Here is a 17,135-nt window from a genome sequence, read left to right as displayed (position 1 = left end):
TGTCAATTCACGCTGTTGACGCTAGACAGCTTTTATAAACTCTCTTTGGTAAGAGGTGTGAATGGTTGTTTTTGATCGATACGCAATAGACACACTCTCATGGGTACGCACGTGCTCGCCTGTGTGGTGTGTGACGTTCTCTGGTTCAAAAGACTGGCGAGACGCCGTGGTACCGGGGAGAATAATTGGTACAGGGGAGAATAATTGGTACAAGGGAGAATAACCCAATTTTGGGCGGGAACCCATTTTGGTGTTAGCATTACGTTATGCTTTAGCTATTTAAAAATACCGAGTGGCACACTACGAGCTTGTAGGTCTGCTATTTTTGAAAAATCGAAGAGCAACTGACATAGAAGACATTTTTTTAATCTGATCTCAGGTCAGAATGAAAACTGTCAGGATGCAGAAGACATTTTTAGAATCTGATCTCAGGTCAGAAAGGGATAATTGGTACAGGGGAGAATAATTGTAACCAAACCCTTTTCCACTGTCTTTCTTTACGCTTGCCTCCGGTACATCGGGGAACAATTTGCAACAGTGATAAAATACTCATGCCTTGTTATTGATCTTAGTCACTGTGAAAGGGGTTGTGTGTGCATGTGTGAAGACTGAGTCCTTATGCTGCGTTCCTCACGCTGGAAGAGACCATAGCTACAAAACGACCAAGCGTCGTCCGCTACACTAGTCACAGAGTCGCCGTTGAAGTGTTGCTCACACGTCATTACCCATTCAGACCTGCCGTCGAAATTTAAAAAAATAAGTTTTCTAAATCATGACAATTTTCTGAAAGATTTCAAGCACATTTTAACGATTTTTCAAAAAATAGCAGACCTACAAGCTCGTAGCACTCCACTCGGTGGCGCGCTATGAGCTTGTAGATCTGCTATTTTTCAATAGCTAAATTATAACAATGTTTAAAACACCAAAAGGGGTTCCCGCCCAAAATGGGTTAAAGGGTGTCTCCGTGCATGTCTGAGAGCAGCAAGTGGGCAACTATTCGTTTTACCCACAATCTCTAGAAGGTTATGATTATTATTATTATTATGTTATGATTGACGCTTTGCCGTGTCATTGGAGCCCTGAAACAAGTTGAAGCCAGCTCAACTTTTGTTTTCTTCTAAAAAACTTTCCCCCCCCGCTTTTGTAACTCGTCAATCGACAAGCGTCTTCAAAGGGCTTGAAGCCTTGTCGCTTTGTCACTGCTTAGTGTGAAGGTGGCGCATTAGCTGTGACAGTGTTCCGGTTGTCGTGCACCAAAAAATAGCTATCTATAAATCTATAAGCTCACAATGTACCTCAGCTTGACGCCCGCTTGAGCTTGTAGATCAGTTATTTTCACTGCGCGACACCACATCGCTACTAAGTATAGCTCAGGCATAACACCATTGGGCTGAGGTGTGAGGATTATCTGACAGAGGCTAAAAACGGACCTGAGAATCCATCACACATGCACCTACGCATATATCTGACTGTGTGCGTGCATGTGTGCATGCGTGTCCGTGTGTCAGACATGGTGGTGATGCCACCACATACTGTAATCACCACTCCTTCTGTTCCATTACAGGAAATCACTTCAACGTGTAAATTTGGATTCACAAGCTTTCACAGAATAATGATGTGTGAAAGAGATGTGCAATGACAGGCTAACAGGCGTTCTCCCCTCGATGCATTTCATGAAATGCATGTCAATGGATTTGCCAACAGAACAGCTGTTAATTAAGTATAGGCATAAAGTACAGTGACACTTTGCTAGAGGTTTGGGTAGTGTAGTTAGCATGCCATGATGTAACTCCAAATATTTCCAATAGATGATTCGAACTTGACCAGAGAGAGAAGTTTGACCAGTCAACTATTGTGCTTTTGACTTACTGCACAGTGAAGCGGGTCTCAACGTTGGTTATATCACATAATGAACACAAGCAAAGCAGATTTAGATTTAGTTAAAACTCTTCTTCTTTTTTAAGGTCAAATTCTTTTAGATTTTACTATTTGAGGTACCGAATCTGCGGATCCAGTCCAAATAATATTTTTAAATCATTAGGGTGCATATTCAAATGTTGGATGATTTCTATTTTCTAATCAACGGACCAACTATTGAATATTTGGTGTTACGTCATGGCAACCCAAACCCCTACTATCACTGTCTTTTTTTTCTCTATAGCCTATAGCCGACCTACAAGCTCACAACCCATTTCATCGTGACTTGTTGTGAGCTTGTAGATCAGGCTATATACAGTATATGGCGTGGGACACCATCATGCAATGGAGTATAGTTCACTAAAGTATACTGTGTCCCAGAGTCTAGATTCTAGTCTAGTATAGTCTTGTGCTCTAGTAGCCTACAGTGGTTCTCAACCTGTGGATCGGCCTGGGGAGATGTTTGGGTGGTTTTTATGACTTAAGACTTCTTTAAGGACTTTAAGGCCATATATATATATATATATATATATATATATATATATATATATATATATATATAAATAAAATAAAAGGACCATTACTGCATCACAACTTTACAAAGTAATCAACAAACTATAGCCTACTATAAAAACTGGTCAAACATTGGCCAAATTATCAAATGGTATTAGAAAGAGGATATATATTTTTTAAATAGACGATCTTCACAACGCCTATAGACATTTATGTGTGAAACCGAGTCAAACCAAATGTAATGCCTCAACTCTTAGTACGATTTCAAATGCTGGTTTAGTTTAGTGCTTGTCAGAGTTAGCTCTGATCAATAGCATCAGAACTCCTTCTAACACTACGGACCAGAGCTAGTCAGAGTGGGAGGTCCCCAGTTCAAATATGATTATTTTGGGGGGTCCCAGTTCAAATATGATTATTTTTGGGGGGTCCCCAGTTCAAATATGATTATTTTGGAGGGTCACAGCCTCTCAAGGTTGAGAACCACTGCTTTAGTGAAGCAGTCACTCACATCTAATGTTCCTTAAATGTTTCACGGTGTGGCCTAGTGAAAATACCTGAGGGTCTACTTCTGTTCTGACTTATCCTCCATTCATGTGAATGTGTGGGGAGTGTACATCTTTGTGCGTGCGTTTGTGTTTTCAAAGTGTGTGCCGGCAAAACTTTCTGTGCCTACCTAATTTTTGCATGCACGCTCGGAGTCTGTCTTCAAGATTATTCACTCTGTTGTGCAGCTCCTCGTAGTCATAGGCCCCCATCTCCTCCTGAAGTTCACCCAGAACTGACGTCAAGTTCTGGACCTCCTCCTTAAACTGCAATACCAATTTGGCATCGGCCTTGTACTCCTCCAACACTGGTATCAACGGTCTAAGCTCCTCCATTTTCGCCTTTATGGCCTGAAAGGATTAGAATAAGGCTCGGTTCAGTGTCAAGCGCGACAAAGAGAGAGACCCCCCCTCCCTGTCCAGAAACAAAAAATAATAATAAAAAATAAAATAAACACCTGTCTGGCCCTGACTACACTGCTCTATCCTCACTCTTACTGTACATGAAGACCCCTGTCAGTCTGTGTGTGTGTGTGTGTGTGTTTGTGTGTGCGCGCGTGTGTGTGTTCTGTGTGTGTGGACAGTGCATGTGTGTCGGCGCAAACAAACCCCTGGGTAAACATTCTCCACTCGCTGCTGGGGCGAGAAGAGAGAGCAGGCTGGCTCCGTTCGTCAAGGTGTTGACCGGCCATTTTTAAAGCAAGCCACTCGGCACACCGACAAGAATTGGGAAAGCTTCTTTATTGGTCATCATCGTTTAAAATGCAACATCTTATTATAAGGGTTACATGCTTGTACATGTCACACACAACAAAGTGTCTCCAATTCTTTTTTTTCTTTTTTACTACGTCTGTATTTTCTTTTTAACGTAGATTGTTTAGTAACCAAATATGCATAGACAAAAGCAAACGTAAAATAAAAAAGAATTACAACAATTAGTCAATAATAATCATAATAATAGTAATAATAATAATAATAATAAAGAATTAAATCTATTTACGTTTTGAAAAAAGCTTTTAGATGGAAAACTTTGACAGCAGTAACATGCAGGAAGAGATCAGTGGTTGGTTGGTTTGGGGGGAAAAAGGGGGCGGGGTTTCTTATTCTTAAGTAATGGTGCTAAAGGTAAATAAAGTGTATGACACCCAAAATGCTCTCATCAGTACTGTGGCCCCGGGTCAGGGGGCCTCTTCTTCCCTGTGGCTCTCTCTTTACATGTCTTAAAGTTAGCCCTGCAAGCAAGAAGATACGACACACTGTTGGACAGGGGCTATCTCACTAACCTGTCTAACAGAGACGCACGCAGACACACGCACGCACGCACAGACGCACATACACACGCATGTACACACATATTACACATACAATTGAATACATGAAATTGTAGGCATGCATGTCATAGAAAGTGTTGTGAGCTTGTTGTATAGTATCGATCAGCGGTCTTCAACATTTTTCATTCTTAACTGAGAGAGAGAGAGAGATGAAGCAGGGACGCCCACTACGTATTGGATTAATGTTAATGTGTGTTTTCAGACAGTTAACCACTTAACCCTCAATACTTTGTAAACCTGACCTTCGGCTTGTTACTTGGTCTGCTCTTTGTATGTTCGCCTAACCTCTTTGCCGACGACCAAAAGCTTGTAGATTGGCTATTTTCGGCTATTGTTCCCCCCCAGAATAGGGAGTGGTTAATGTAATTAAAAAAAGGTAACCCTATCCCTATCACACAAAGATTTGGCGGCCCCCCTGCAGTATCTCTGAGTCCCCTGTTGAAGACCCCTATAGATTACAAAGTATATAGTTCAGGCATATGAGTTTAATATGCAGGCAATAGCATGCACAAAGGATGACAATGAATGGAGCTGAGATTGCTGTTGATGTGCGCAGCTACAGGGTGAGCGGTCTATTGCTGTCCAATGTTTAGTCAAACTATAATTGAGGGCTTTGTAAAATTACATATGTTGAAAGTAACAATTTATTTAAGTGTTCATTGTGTTCATTCATTCATTAATTAATTCATTCATTCACTCACTCACTCACTCACTCACTCACTCACTCACTCACATGGGCTTAATTGTTCAACCAAATGACATGTAAGGAAGGATGTGCTAATCTTCTGAAGCAATATTGTGGTATGGTGGTTTTAGCATTACTTAGGCTACTAGGTAATATTATTATTAAGTTGATGAAAAATAATGCATGCTTGTCCAGCATCACCAGTTTCACTTCCCATAGTATAGTGGAGGTTAATTGGAGAACTGGTACAGAAATACAAAAGGGGATAATGATTCTTTAAAGTTAAGACTCTCCTGCCTTGAATAAACTACAGGTTACTTGGCATGTGAGTTTGGTTTAAGTGTACATGCAGCAGGCGTACATGCACACACACACACACACACACACACACACACACACACACACACACACACACACACACACACGGTGGGGCTGTGCATATGGCTATGATACACCTAGAGTAGGGCTGGGCAATATATCGATATCGTGATATGAGACATTGTCTGTGATTTTGTGCACCGTAATATTGTGGTATGTACATATGTAATATTATATTGTATTCTATTGATGAATTGAATATAAAGGATGACAATGGAAACAAGTCCCCAGGACTTTTTCTGTTATCCTTTTAGCTTTAACACGGAGCCCGCCAGAAGCGTATAAAGCGTAGATTAACTTTAGTCTGGCAGTCCGCCAACAGATTCACTTTAGTCTGGCAGCCCGCCAACAGATTAACTTTAGTCTGGCAGCCCGCCAACAGCGTAGCCTACGTTTTTTAGGCTTTATATTCTTTAATCCATGTTTTGAAACTTTTGATCGGATCGCATCGATAGCTCTCTCCCGTTAGCATCCCAATGTAAAGTGTGACAGTGGACATTTTGAAGATGCGCACACATCCACTTGCACTCTATTGTGCTGCTTTCAATGGCCTGTCTCTGCAAATCGTTTCTGGTGAAAACAAGGTTTTTCAACGGCCGACAGCAGGCGCTGTGATACTCACGGTCAGGTTTTTTCTGCACCGAGCGAGAGATCAACAACCGGTCAAGACACCACATTACGTCATCGTAACATCCGGTTACGGATATTAATTTTGTCTCTTCAAAATAAGGGTTGAAAGGGGAAAAACCTTGGCAATGCGCAATAAATAGATTAATTAATCCTGGTGGTCAAACGGTAACATCTTATTGTACCACGTGCTGTTTATATTTAAAAAGTGGGTGTTGTAAGTGTTGTATTTTCCTGATTTATTCTTAATACGTGTCAAACATCTTCAAGGCAATGCGTTATATAAGCTTATAGATGTTTTTGAAATGATATTATAGTCCTTGCTCCCCGCCCACCCTCCTCTTTTTTCCTTTCTCTCACTTTCTGGAAATAACAAAAATGGAGCGTGCACAAAAACAAATTTCACCCACGGTTTAACACCTGTAAAACGTTGATGTGACAATAAAGCCAATTCTGATTCACAATGTGGTATTACATCACAATATCAAAATCGAGGTCAAACATATTGTCATAGTGGGTTTTATCCATAATATGGCCCAGCCCTAAGCTACGCAGCACGGTGGAATGAATGGAGCTCAGACGGATCATGCATGGCTTTCTCTCTCTCGTACCTTGTATTGCTTGGCCATGTTGGCCTTGTGGTTCTCCTCCACCTGCCTGAACTTGGTCTCCAGGCCGCGGAGCTGGACCTCCATCTTCTCCACGTACTGCAGGTCCCTCTGGGTCCGCTGGTCCAGCACCTGGATGGACTGGGTCATGTTCTGCACCTGTACGGGCCGGGGGGAACCGACACATTGAATGGACTCATTGGACTGGGTGCACCAGACTCAACACGGCTTATAATTAAATTAAACTTAACTGAGCATCAAATGTGAGAACAAAAGGCTGCATGGCAGCATTTTGTTCTTTTGGCTTGGCTTCCCGGCTGGCATTGTTGTTTACATTATGAAGCATTGGCTGCAAGAAGTGTTGTGAGCGACTTACTCATCCGTGCAGAAAACTCAATCTGACACAGAGCCAACTGCTGGTCAAGAGCCCTAAACACACATCGTAAGCATGCATGCTGTGAAAGACCGTTGAGAAATTTCTGAAAGCTCTATCGTGAAGCCAGATATTTTGTGGTGTAAACTTGGCAGGTCTCCTTTTTTCTCAAGGAGCGATCAGTTGATCGGTGTTGTGTTTCCTGGCTGCTTGTGTGACGACAGGGCAACAAGCCAGCTCATCTACTCTAGCTTGTTTTGAGATTATCCCTTAACAAACAAAAATAATAATTCTAGATTTATTTAGATGATCTAGGGCTTGTAGTGCGGCAGCTATTACCTACTTTTTTGATTCATTGAATAATCTTGAACCACATTTTTTAATATAACGTTTCATGAACATAATTGAATGACCCAATTATTTTTTGTATAATTTAGTAGTCAGATACAGTAGGTGGGCTGTGTCACTGTCAGAGATGTTTATTGTAAGTATCTATCAACCAATTGATTGTGTCCTGATTTGGATCAATGGAACTAATGTAGTATACTGTAAGAATGTAAGTTCTTATTGGTATCACTATAGGAAAACACATTTTTGAGTGGTGCAACCACTCCAAGGAACAGCAATGTCCGTGTTCACCTATACCGTGTTCACCTGTGTTGGTTAATGAGCACCAGTATATGACTATGAGTACCAGTAGGGGCGCTGTTGTGCCAGAAACAGAGAGAGGGATAGTGCTGCACTGTTGCCTGCTAATGAGAGAGAGAGGGGGGGGGGGGGGGGGAGTTGCACCACTCAGTTCACACGGGTGTGATTTTTCAATGCTATCAAGGAAAGATTACGATTAAGCTCTTAGTGTTTAGCTAATTATTCCGGGGCCCACTTGCAATACCCACCAGTGACTGGTTGAGAGCCATGGATCTCCAGAATGATTTTTAAAATAGCAGTTGTATTCCGTCTAACAGCCCCTGTGTATTGTGCTGGATTGCATCATCGTGTGCGTTGGCTGGCACTGTATGAGAGAGAACGCAGGCAGGCTGCCCATGACGCAAGGTTCCCAGGGAGCTCATTAGAACTTGACTCCTATTCTTCTCTTATGGCCATAGAGATTGAGAGGATACAAACATGGACGCGCGTGCGTGCGTTCTTGCTGCCTGGGCCAAGAACGACAACTTTGAAAGGGTTAGCTATTATATCATTGCCCTCGGGTAGAAACCTTGTATGTCTCCATATTTTCAACGTTTTAGGTTTTTCCTGTAAAAGACAAGTATCATTCATTTCAAATGTAGCGAGAATTGCAAATATACAAGCTTACATTGTTCTGAGCTTGTATCTCTGCATTTTGTCCATAAATGTAAGTCAAAATTGGTTACGTCTGTCTGTTTGATAATGTTTAACCAACTGGCCGGGCCAATTGCAGTATAGCCAGTTAACAAGAACGTGTCTGTTCCAATGGATCCAGTATAGTTATTTTCAGGACAACACAAGGTTTCCGTTCCGACAGCGACGGTGTGCGGTGGAGCATTATTAAGTGTTGATAATTGCCTTCTCTAGCAGTTGTCTCAGTTGCTTGGTGCGGGCGTCCCGTGAGCACATGGACTGCTGGGGGGCCACCACGGTGCACACACACCTCCCCTCACTGTCCTGGGCTGAACTGTACACCTGCCACGATTCCTCTGGGTTCGCTGGCAGCACCTGCAGACAAAAACACACACACACACACACACACACACACACACACACACACACACACACACAGGTAGAAATCAGAAGGTGTTTGATATAATGTTCATCTGAAGAGGTGAGCAGGATCAGTAAGCGAGGTTAAATTGACATTATGGGTTTTGCTGCACCAGATTCAGCATTGATCATTGAAACCCCTAACCAGGACTCCCACATGTTTCAGCACAGTATAGTGCCTGCAGACCACGCACTGACCAGTTAGATATAATGGCCGTGGTTTTCAAAGTGGAGTGGTTTAGACTCAAGCGTCCCCACTTAAAAGACTTACCGGTAGTTCAATTTAACTATAATTCGGTTCACTTCGAAATTATTGTATGAACAAAACATTTAAGTGACTATTCTAACAATATGTTTCATTATCCACACTATGCATCATCTATTCCTCATGTAAATGTATGGAATTTAGATCATAAGGCCTTATGCATAAAAAGATATTTCATATCAGGGTCCCTAGCACGGAATGATTAGAATTGGGGACCATAGGTCCCCCATTTCTAATCATTCTGTGCTACACTGACTTGCATTAGCCGGTCGATTTGGGGGTCTGGGACATCAAAAAAATAAAGTTTGAAAACCTTTCAGGTAATTAAGGGCAGGCAGCTTGTTCCCAATGAGGGTTCCACGGGGCAAACTGAGGAACAGTTTAATTTCACTATTATTTCCCTGGCTAGAAGTTCAGCCCAATAAGAGAATGTGTACACTCAGAGATTTCACTCTCTGCACTGTTATCTCCTCACCAGCTCACCTACAGCACACAGACAGAATTATGTACTAAATTATCTAACAAAAGCATCTTCTCTTATGGGGGTCCCTGGCAAAACATCTTTCCAAATGGGGACGACGACGCAGCCTTGTATCAATTTGGGGGTCCATGGCGTGACAATGTTTGAGATCCACTAAGCTATAAGGAACCAATTGAAGCCCTCAGTATACCAGTACTATCTGTGATGCCACACACACACACGCACGCACACGCACACACACGCACGCACACAGCACCACTTGTTACGTAATGCGTGTTAAATGCTAACTCACGACTACACACCTTGCCATCTGGACACGACAGAGCACCAGGCTCCACCCCATTTGACACCATCCAATCGGTGGATGCCAGCCAAAGAGGAGCGGGAGCCAATGAAACAAACAGTTCCAGGCTTTACTACCATTACTACTACTATTGGGACCATTGCTCACATTCTGTTCATTCACCACTTTCAACCGGCCATCCCTAGTTTGGGGAATTATAGGCACACGGTGAGCTTGTAGATCTGCTATTCTATACAGTGGCGAGGTTCCCAGTTCGATCCCAGGCTCCCCAGAATGAGTGTCCAAGTGCGCTTGAGCAAGACTCTGAACCCCTAATTGCTCCCCTATGCAGGTTGGTGCCCTGCATGGTGTCCTCCGCCATCGGTGTATGACTGTGTGTGTGAATGGGGTGAATGTAATGCACAATCTATGTAAAGCGCCTTGGATAAAGGCACTATAGAAATGCACCATTTTACCATTCACTACTTGACCAGGGTCTCCCGTGCAGGGCTCTGTTCTTAGCCCTCTTCTTTTTCCCTCTACACCAAATGTCTTTGGTGAAAACGGCGAAACTACAAGCTCACAACGCTCACAACGCAAAAAATAAAATGTTTTGATGCTAAGTAACAATAGAAAGCGGGAGGCATGAGATTAGACAATGGCAGATTTCCGAAGTTAAAACCCCAGCTTGATGACCTATATTTAGGCTTTTTTTATATTGAAGGAAGTGAAATATGCAAATGGTTGACTTTGAACAATCAAGATATACACCACGGTGATGCTGAGCTGAATACTAATGCTGCAAGTCTGAGGGAGGGATGTAGTTCTGCATCAGCCTGGATAATTAATGAACTGACAGACTTGCTGATTGACTGAATGACAAGCAGTGACTCTCCAAAGATGAGTAATTACAGACGCTGCCATGACACCACACTGTTTTCTACCTCCTGAGGATGACACTTATGGACACTAGAGAGCTCTGTGGCACCTGCCTACCCTCTTACTGACATTCCTCTACTGGAAGCCATTATCACAATGTCCAAACAAGGAGTAAATATGAACACACACACACACACACACACACACACACACACACACACACACACACACACACACACACACACACACACACACACACACACACACACACACACACACACACACACACACACACACACACACACACACACACACACACACAGAGAGAGAGAGATAATCCCTTGAGTACATATTGGTTGGTTGTAACATTTGTCACTGTTTAGCACCATGCGAGTATAGTGAGCAGTGAGTGCTGATCCATTGAACAATTTATTTTTTCTCGAGCAAGATCGAAACTGTTTAGTCTACTGCCGACATTTATTTTTTCCCCTTTTCCCCCTTTGTACATATACAGCATTGTGGTCTTATAGATTTTGCTCATTTCAGCGAAGAGATTTGTGTGTTGAGGGGGAAAAGGAGGAGGGCCTAGTACAGAGCACTGGGGGACTCCCATATTCAACTAAGTAGTCAAGTAAGAGCTTAGACTCCACCATCACACAGCAGCCTGCCTACGGCATGTTAAATTACCTTCCACAGAGAGGCAAACAAAGAGTCTGGCACTGACTGCACTCTCCCTATAATTTTCACCTTGGACGTTCTTTTTTTTATCAATGACAGAGAGAGAACCTATCATCATCGCCTCTTCAGCGCGCGCCCTTTTTTTCCCCACTACAGCTCTTTCTCTCTCTCTCTCTCTCTCTCTCTCTCTCTCTCTCTCTGTGTCACGCCCCTTCATACACACAAAAAGAAGATGTATCCTCCTGCGCACAGTCACACACACACACACACACACACACACACACACACACTTTTCTCTGCTGTATTCATGAATAAAACAGAGAAAAGAGCAGCAGAGGAAAAAGTGGGAGTATACATTTTTTTCTGTATGATTTTTTTTTTTAATCTTTGAGGCCTTTGTTTGAGAGAGAGAGAGAGATTGCGGATGCTGTTGAATTCGTCCTGAAATAGATGGATGGGGGGGTAACATGAAACCCCGGGGAGACCAGCAATTAGCACACCGCCGGTACACATCTAACGTCCGGTAAACGGAGCAGATTAGACCAATAATTGGGAGACAATGAGGCACTGGGTCTCAACATGGGGTCCAGGGACCCCCAGGGGGCCTTGAGGGGGGTTATCCAAAGGGGGGGGGGGGGGTTCCAAAGGGGGGGGGGGGGGCTATCATGCTGCTATATGATTGATAGTTAGGAGGAGGAACCAGATGGACCCTTACAGATTTGTAGCCTATCTCTGAGTGTGCATTGCAAATAGAACCATACGGACCCATAATATCACTGATGCTTTTAGTGTATCACAGATGGAATAAATACATTATCTCATCATATCATATCAAACCAAATGCACCGTTATGCAGGTCTGTAACTCTTGATAGTGCACGTAGGAATGGTCCATCCATGGAACCAAATGGACCTTTATATATACGGGCCATTGGGTTCCATATTGTACATTCTCAGTTCTCAGAGTAGAATGACTTATATGCTTATCAATTGGGATCTCATCTCAGACAGATAGCCTACAAATCATATCAAATGGGGGGTCGAGGGGGTGGGGGGTTGGGGGGGGGGTCCTTGAAAAAAATATAGTCCGCAATCACTGCAGTTAAGGCACCCAAGAAGAGCACACAGCTTTAACTAAAGTCAGATGTGCTATTGATTCTGATCAAATCAAGTTCTGATCGATTTTTAAATGGCAATTAAACCCATGAAACTACATTAGCCCAGACCGGGGGGGGTGCTGGATGTAACTTACTCCGGTGCTCCGGTCGGGGTACCCTCCCTGTGCCACCGACAGCTTGGTGGCATTGAGCCCCACCAGCGAGGGCAGCGTCTGCGACATCCAGTTGGTGATCATCGCCATGGTGCTGAGCACGACGCCTATCTTTAGCAAAGGCACCGACATCGTTACGCGCTGGGCTGGCTTGTGTTTGCTGTATATTCCTTCCTTCCTTCTCCTCCGTCCTGATGCACTCCTCCTATCCCGTCTTCATTCCACACATTCCGGCGCGGAGAAGAAGCGAGCAGGGACGATGTTGAGGAGGCCGTTGTTGTTTCTGATGTTGCCGAAAAACCCCACAAAAGACGCGCTCTTCTTATCCTGTTGTTTCATCATCATCGCCACCACCGAGTCCGGTTCGGTGTCGGATCTTTCCTTGGACATCTCTAGGTCGGATGGATGGAGGAGGGAGTCGCGATAGATAGATTATAGCCTAACCCCGATGACCGTCCAGTCCGTCGGTCAAAAAAACAATTACGCACGGTCGCTTAAAACCGATGAAAGACAATGATAAAAAAAAACCCGATCAGACTGCAGGCGAATTGTGTCTCTCTCAATGGTTCTCCTCTCTCTATCTCTCCTGTTCCTCTCTTTGCTCCGCGTTGTTCTGATCTGATCCTCCCTCTCGCACGCACGCACACACTGGTGGATATGCTCCTCTCCACTCTCACAGTAGCCCGGTTTCGTGCGCGCTTCGATCTCTCCTCCTCTCTCTCTCTCTCTCTCTCTCTCTCTCTCTCTCTCTCTCTCTCTCTCTCTCTCTCTCTCTCTCTCTCTCGCCTTCACGCGCTTATACGTGATGGAGAACAAGTGACTGAAATCTCAACAACCACCACAGCGAAATGGATGAAGAGAGGGACCGAGGAGGGGGAGGATCCATCCACGGATCTATACATGCTTGATTTATTCCAGGGGGTATATAATAGTAGACGCGAGCCACGCGACGTACGCGCTGTGGGGGCTTGGAGATCAGCTATTGTTTTAATATATTGTCTGTCATACGGACGCCGGTCTAAATATAGACCCATGATGATAATGTCGGGGGCTCGTAGCCAAAAGCGCAATGATGTCAGCCCGACAGCCCGGGGCACCAGGCTGTGTGTGCCCGGCCACTTGGCCAGCCTGTCCGGTCAGGTCGTGTCCTGTCGGTCGGGGCTTCGTTTCAAATCATGGGGATAATAATATAATATACTTGGAGTCGGACTTGGGCCGTTGATTAGTAATTCGTTCATTGATGATGATGACAATGCACGTACTCTCTCCAAGGGGAAGTATGCCTAACAATAAACTGAATAAAGAGTAGGTTATACGCGCGTGAAGAGGTCGCGTGTGTGTAAGAGGTTAATTATTTCACATACAGATTTCCTCCCCATGCAGTCTCAGATGACAACATTGTCATTGCAGACAAAAGCTATCGAGTGAATCCATGTGAAATGTTGCTGTGACTGTGTATCCATCCAGCACAGCACAGCTGACAGCAGCACGTCTAATCTGAGCAGATTCGTGTGACTCGGCCGCCACCATGTAGCTGGTTTGGGTACTGCAGGAAATCAAATGCTGTTTTTAATTTTTATTTAGTTTGGGGTCCCCATGAAATAATTGAAAGATATTTAAGACCTTTTTAATATACTTTCAAAATAAATTATACTATAAAAACGATATACTATATATAAAAAAGCCCCATTTGAAGAGATATGCCTGCATGCATAAGATACTCTTTTTTTTTACGGCTCTAGCATAGATTCGCAACGTTTAATTTCATGGACCCCCATTTAATGTAATTTCTATCTCTGGGACCCCCATTCATATTGTAAAATCAATGTTGAGTTACTGACCCATAAGGGTCCATTTGGATCCTAACTATCATTTAGCTGGGGACTCCCTGGAACTCCCTCAAGGACCCCTGGGGGTCCCTGGAACCCACTTTGAGAACCACAACACCAGAGGAGATTCAATACTAAATACTTCATCACATTTCCAACAGGATCTATACAGAGTAGAGTGGGGGATTTGAGATCAGAAGGAGTGCCGCACATCAATTCTTCAATTTAGTTATTCATTTCTGAACAATCTGTTCAGCTCCAGAAGAGTGACACGGTGACGCACACACACACAAGCACACACACACACACACACACACACACACACACACACACACACACACGCACACACACACACAGTTAATCCTTTAATGTGCAAAATAAACACTTCCTTCTGTGATGTGTAACACTTTAAACTACTGAATAAATAATTGTATCTTTATCTTTCTATTCTACTTTTGTCTTTTGGGGGTCTTTTCTTCTCAGCTGGCGGACTGCATGGCACACAGGATACTAAATTATTTAATTAGCCTACTAATCTGCAGCTTCAATGTGTGGGTTATTTAATATCGTGGTGCTTTTCAAATACTGATGGCTCTATTTTCAGTAGTAGCTACAGTCGCAGTCCTCTATACAAATCACGACAACAAACACAATATTTTGGACGTGAAGAAAAACAACAAATAAAGTGTTGTAACCTGCCATTTTTTTCTTCTTTCTAATTATTTGTTCGGCCCAAAAAATTATGATTGTTGTCATGATTTGTCACAACTCGAGTTGGCTTCGTACGGCGCTTAAAAGTCTTTAAATAAATACTTTTAAAAATGTCTATGGGAAAAATGCATTGGGAATTATTTCCTGGGCCTGCAGGGCGTGGTCATGAAAGGCTCTATAACGCTAATGATTTCATGATCATGACAGGGTTTGGGTTTGACGCTCTATAACGCTAATGATTTCATGATCATATTTGACAGGGTTTGGGTTTGACGCTCTATAACGCTAATGATTTCATGATCATATTTGACAGGGTTTGGGTTCGTGAAAACAGTGTTGATTTAGTTGACTAAGACAATTTGTCTTAGTCTACCTTTTTTCACTGACGAAAACTAAATGGAAACTAAATTCAAACTAAGCTATATGATGACTAAGTAAGACTAAATATATTAACAATTTTGTCAACAAATAAAAACTAGACTAAAATGTTGGAAGGGAGTCATTTTACATTTGGTTGCATGCTGAAGATAGCCGATCTACAACGCATCGCAGTGCGACACGTTGTGAGCTTGTAGATCGGCGTGTGAAATCAGTCATTACGACGCAATCAAGGCCCGCCAAAATACATTTTAGTCGACTAAATCATCTGCAGATTTTAATTGACTAAAATCTTATGATATTTAGTCAACAAAAACTAGACTAACACTAAAACATTCCAGGTGACTAAAATGTGACTAAATCAACACTAGAAAACCTGTTCAAAGCTGATTGCCCAGTAGCTCAGTGATGTCTATACTTAGGTAATGCTCCAACCTATGGGCTAAACTGCGGTACTGCATGCAACAACGATTCACCCATAGATCTCCAGAATAACAAAATAATGTTGCCATCTCGTTTATAGTATAGTAGGCTAGTGCTGCACGATGCTTGCTCAAAATGTGAATCTCAATTTTCTTTTTCCTCACAAGAATTGAGATCACGATTCTCTCACGATTCTCATTTTTTCCATGAACATAATTTGTCTTTAGTCTGTATAGTTGTCTTTAGTCTGTATAGTTGTCTTTAGTCTGTATAGTTGTCTTTAGTCTGTAGAGTTGTCTTTAGTCTGTATAGTTGTCTTTAGTCTGTAGAGTTGCTGAACTGAACATTACTACATTCACAATGTGGCAGCCCATGGAGCCAGTTTCAGTGGCTTCAGTTCAAACAGACAACATCAAAGTGCTCGACTTAAACCGCCTCTTATAAAGTCTCTCTCTTGTAGCAAAAACATGAGAGTAACTCAAATTAATTAGACAGCCAACTAGTGCTGCACGATTCTTGTTCAAATGTAGAAATGAGATAGCATATAGGTGTCTGAATCTAGATTTCGATATTTCTTCTTCGATTAATTGTGCAGCAATATTGTTTATAGAATAATTTCCATGTGTTTCTTTATAACCTCTTTCAACCTGGCGCCCCCTATTTGGGAGATTCAATACTAAAGGACATTTGCCAACATATATTGCTGATCTACAAGCTCACACAACACGACACGTTGTGAGCTTGCGGATCAGCTATTATTCGCCGTGACACTGTCAAACATAAAGTATATAAAATAGGGGCTTAGGTTGTTAATGCACTTTCCAGGTAAGGTGAAATACATGGTGTGCACTCTAATTCTATATTAACCCATTCTGACCTGAGATCAGATTCATACGAGGTTTCCACTGGACACACACTGGTCTGATTAACCCATTCTGACCTGAGATCAGATTCTAAAAATGTCAGTCGTTCTTCGATTAAAAAAAAAATAGCAGACCTACAAGCTCGTAGCGCGCCACTCGGTGGCGTGCTGTGAGCTTGTATAGATCTGCTATTTTTCAATAGCTAAAGCATGACATGATGTCAACACCAAAATGGGTTCCCGTTCAGAATGTGTTAAGTATTTTCTACACCTCTCTCTCTCTCTCTCTCTCTCTCTCTCTCCACATCCCGCAGCAACTGTCTCTGCCGCCTCCTCCTCCTCCTCCTCCTCCTCCTCTCGGCT

The 17,135-nt window shown here is 42.9% G+C and overlaps 1 protein-coding gene across 2 annotated transcripts in view; it reads right to left on the bottom strand.

The window, feature by feature from the left end:
* Positions 1-17,135, bottom strand: part of olfm1b (olfactomedin 1b) — a 47,760-nt gene that overhangs the window by 14,140 nt on the left and 16,485 nt on the right. The window contains exons 1-4 of one of the 2 annotated variants that reach the window (XM_080755460.1): positions 12,552-13,245; positions 8,520-8,669; positions 6,605-6,760; positions 3,104-3,323 (exon numbers count right to left, since the gene is read on the bottom strand). In XM_080755460.1, coding sequence (XP_080611586.1) covers positions 3,104-3,323; positions 6,605-6,760; positions 8,520-8,669; positions 12,552-12,701 — 676 coding nt within the window. In that variant the 5' untranslated portion in view covers positions 12,702-13,245. Of the gene's footprint in view, positions 1-3,103; positions 3,324-6,604; positions 6,761-8,519; positions 8,670-12,551; positions 13,246-17,135 lie in introns of those variants that run through there. The other variant, XM_080755461.1, reaches the window with a different exon arrangement.

This window comes from Protomyctophum bolini (assembly GCF_963924005.1).
Source record: "Protomyctophum bolini genome assembly, chromosome: 22".
Taxonomy (NCBI): Eukaryota; Metazoa; Chordata; class Actinopteri; order Myctophiformes; family Myctophidae; genus Protomyctophum; species Protomyctophum bolini.
Note: the sequence above shows the minus strand (reverse complement) of the source record. Positions and strands in the feature narration are given on the sequence as shown.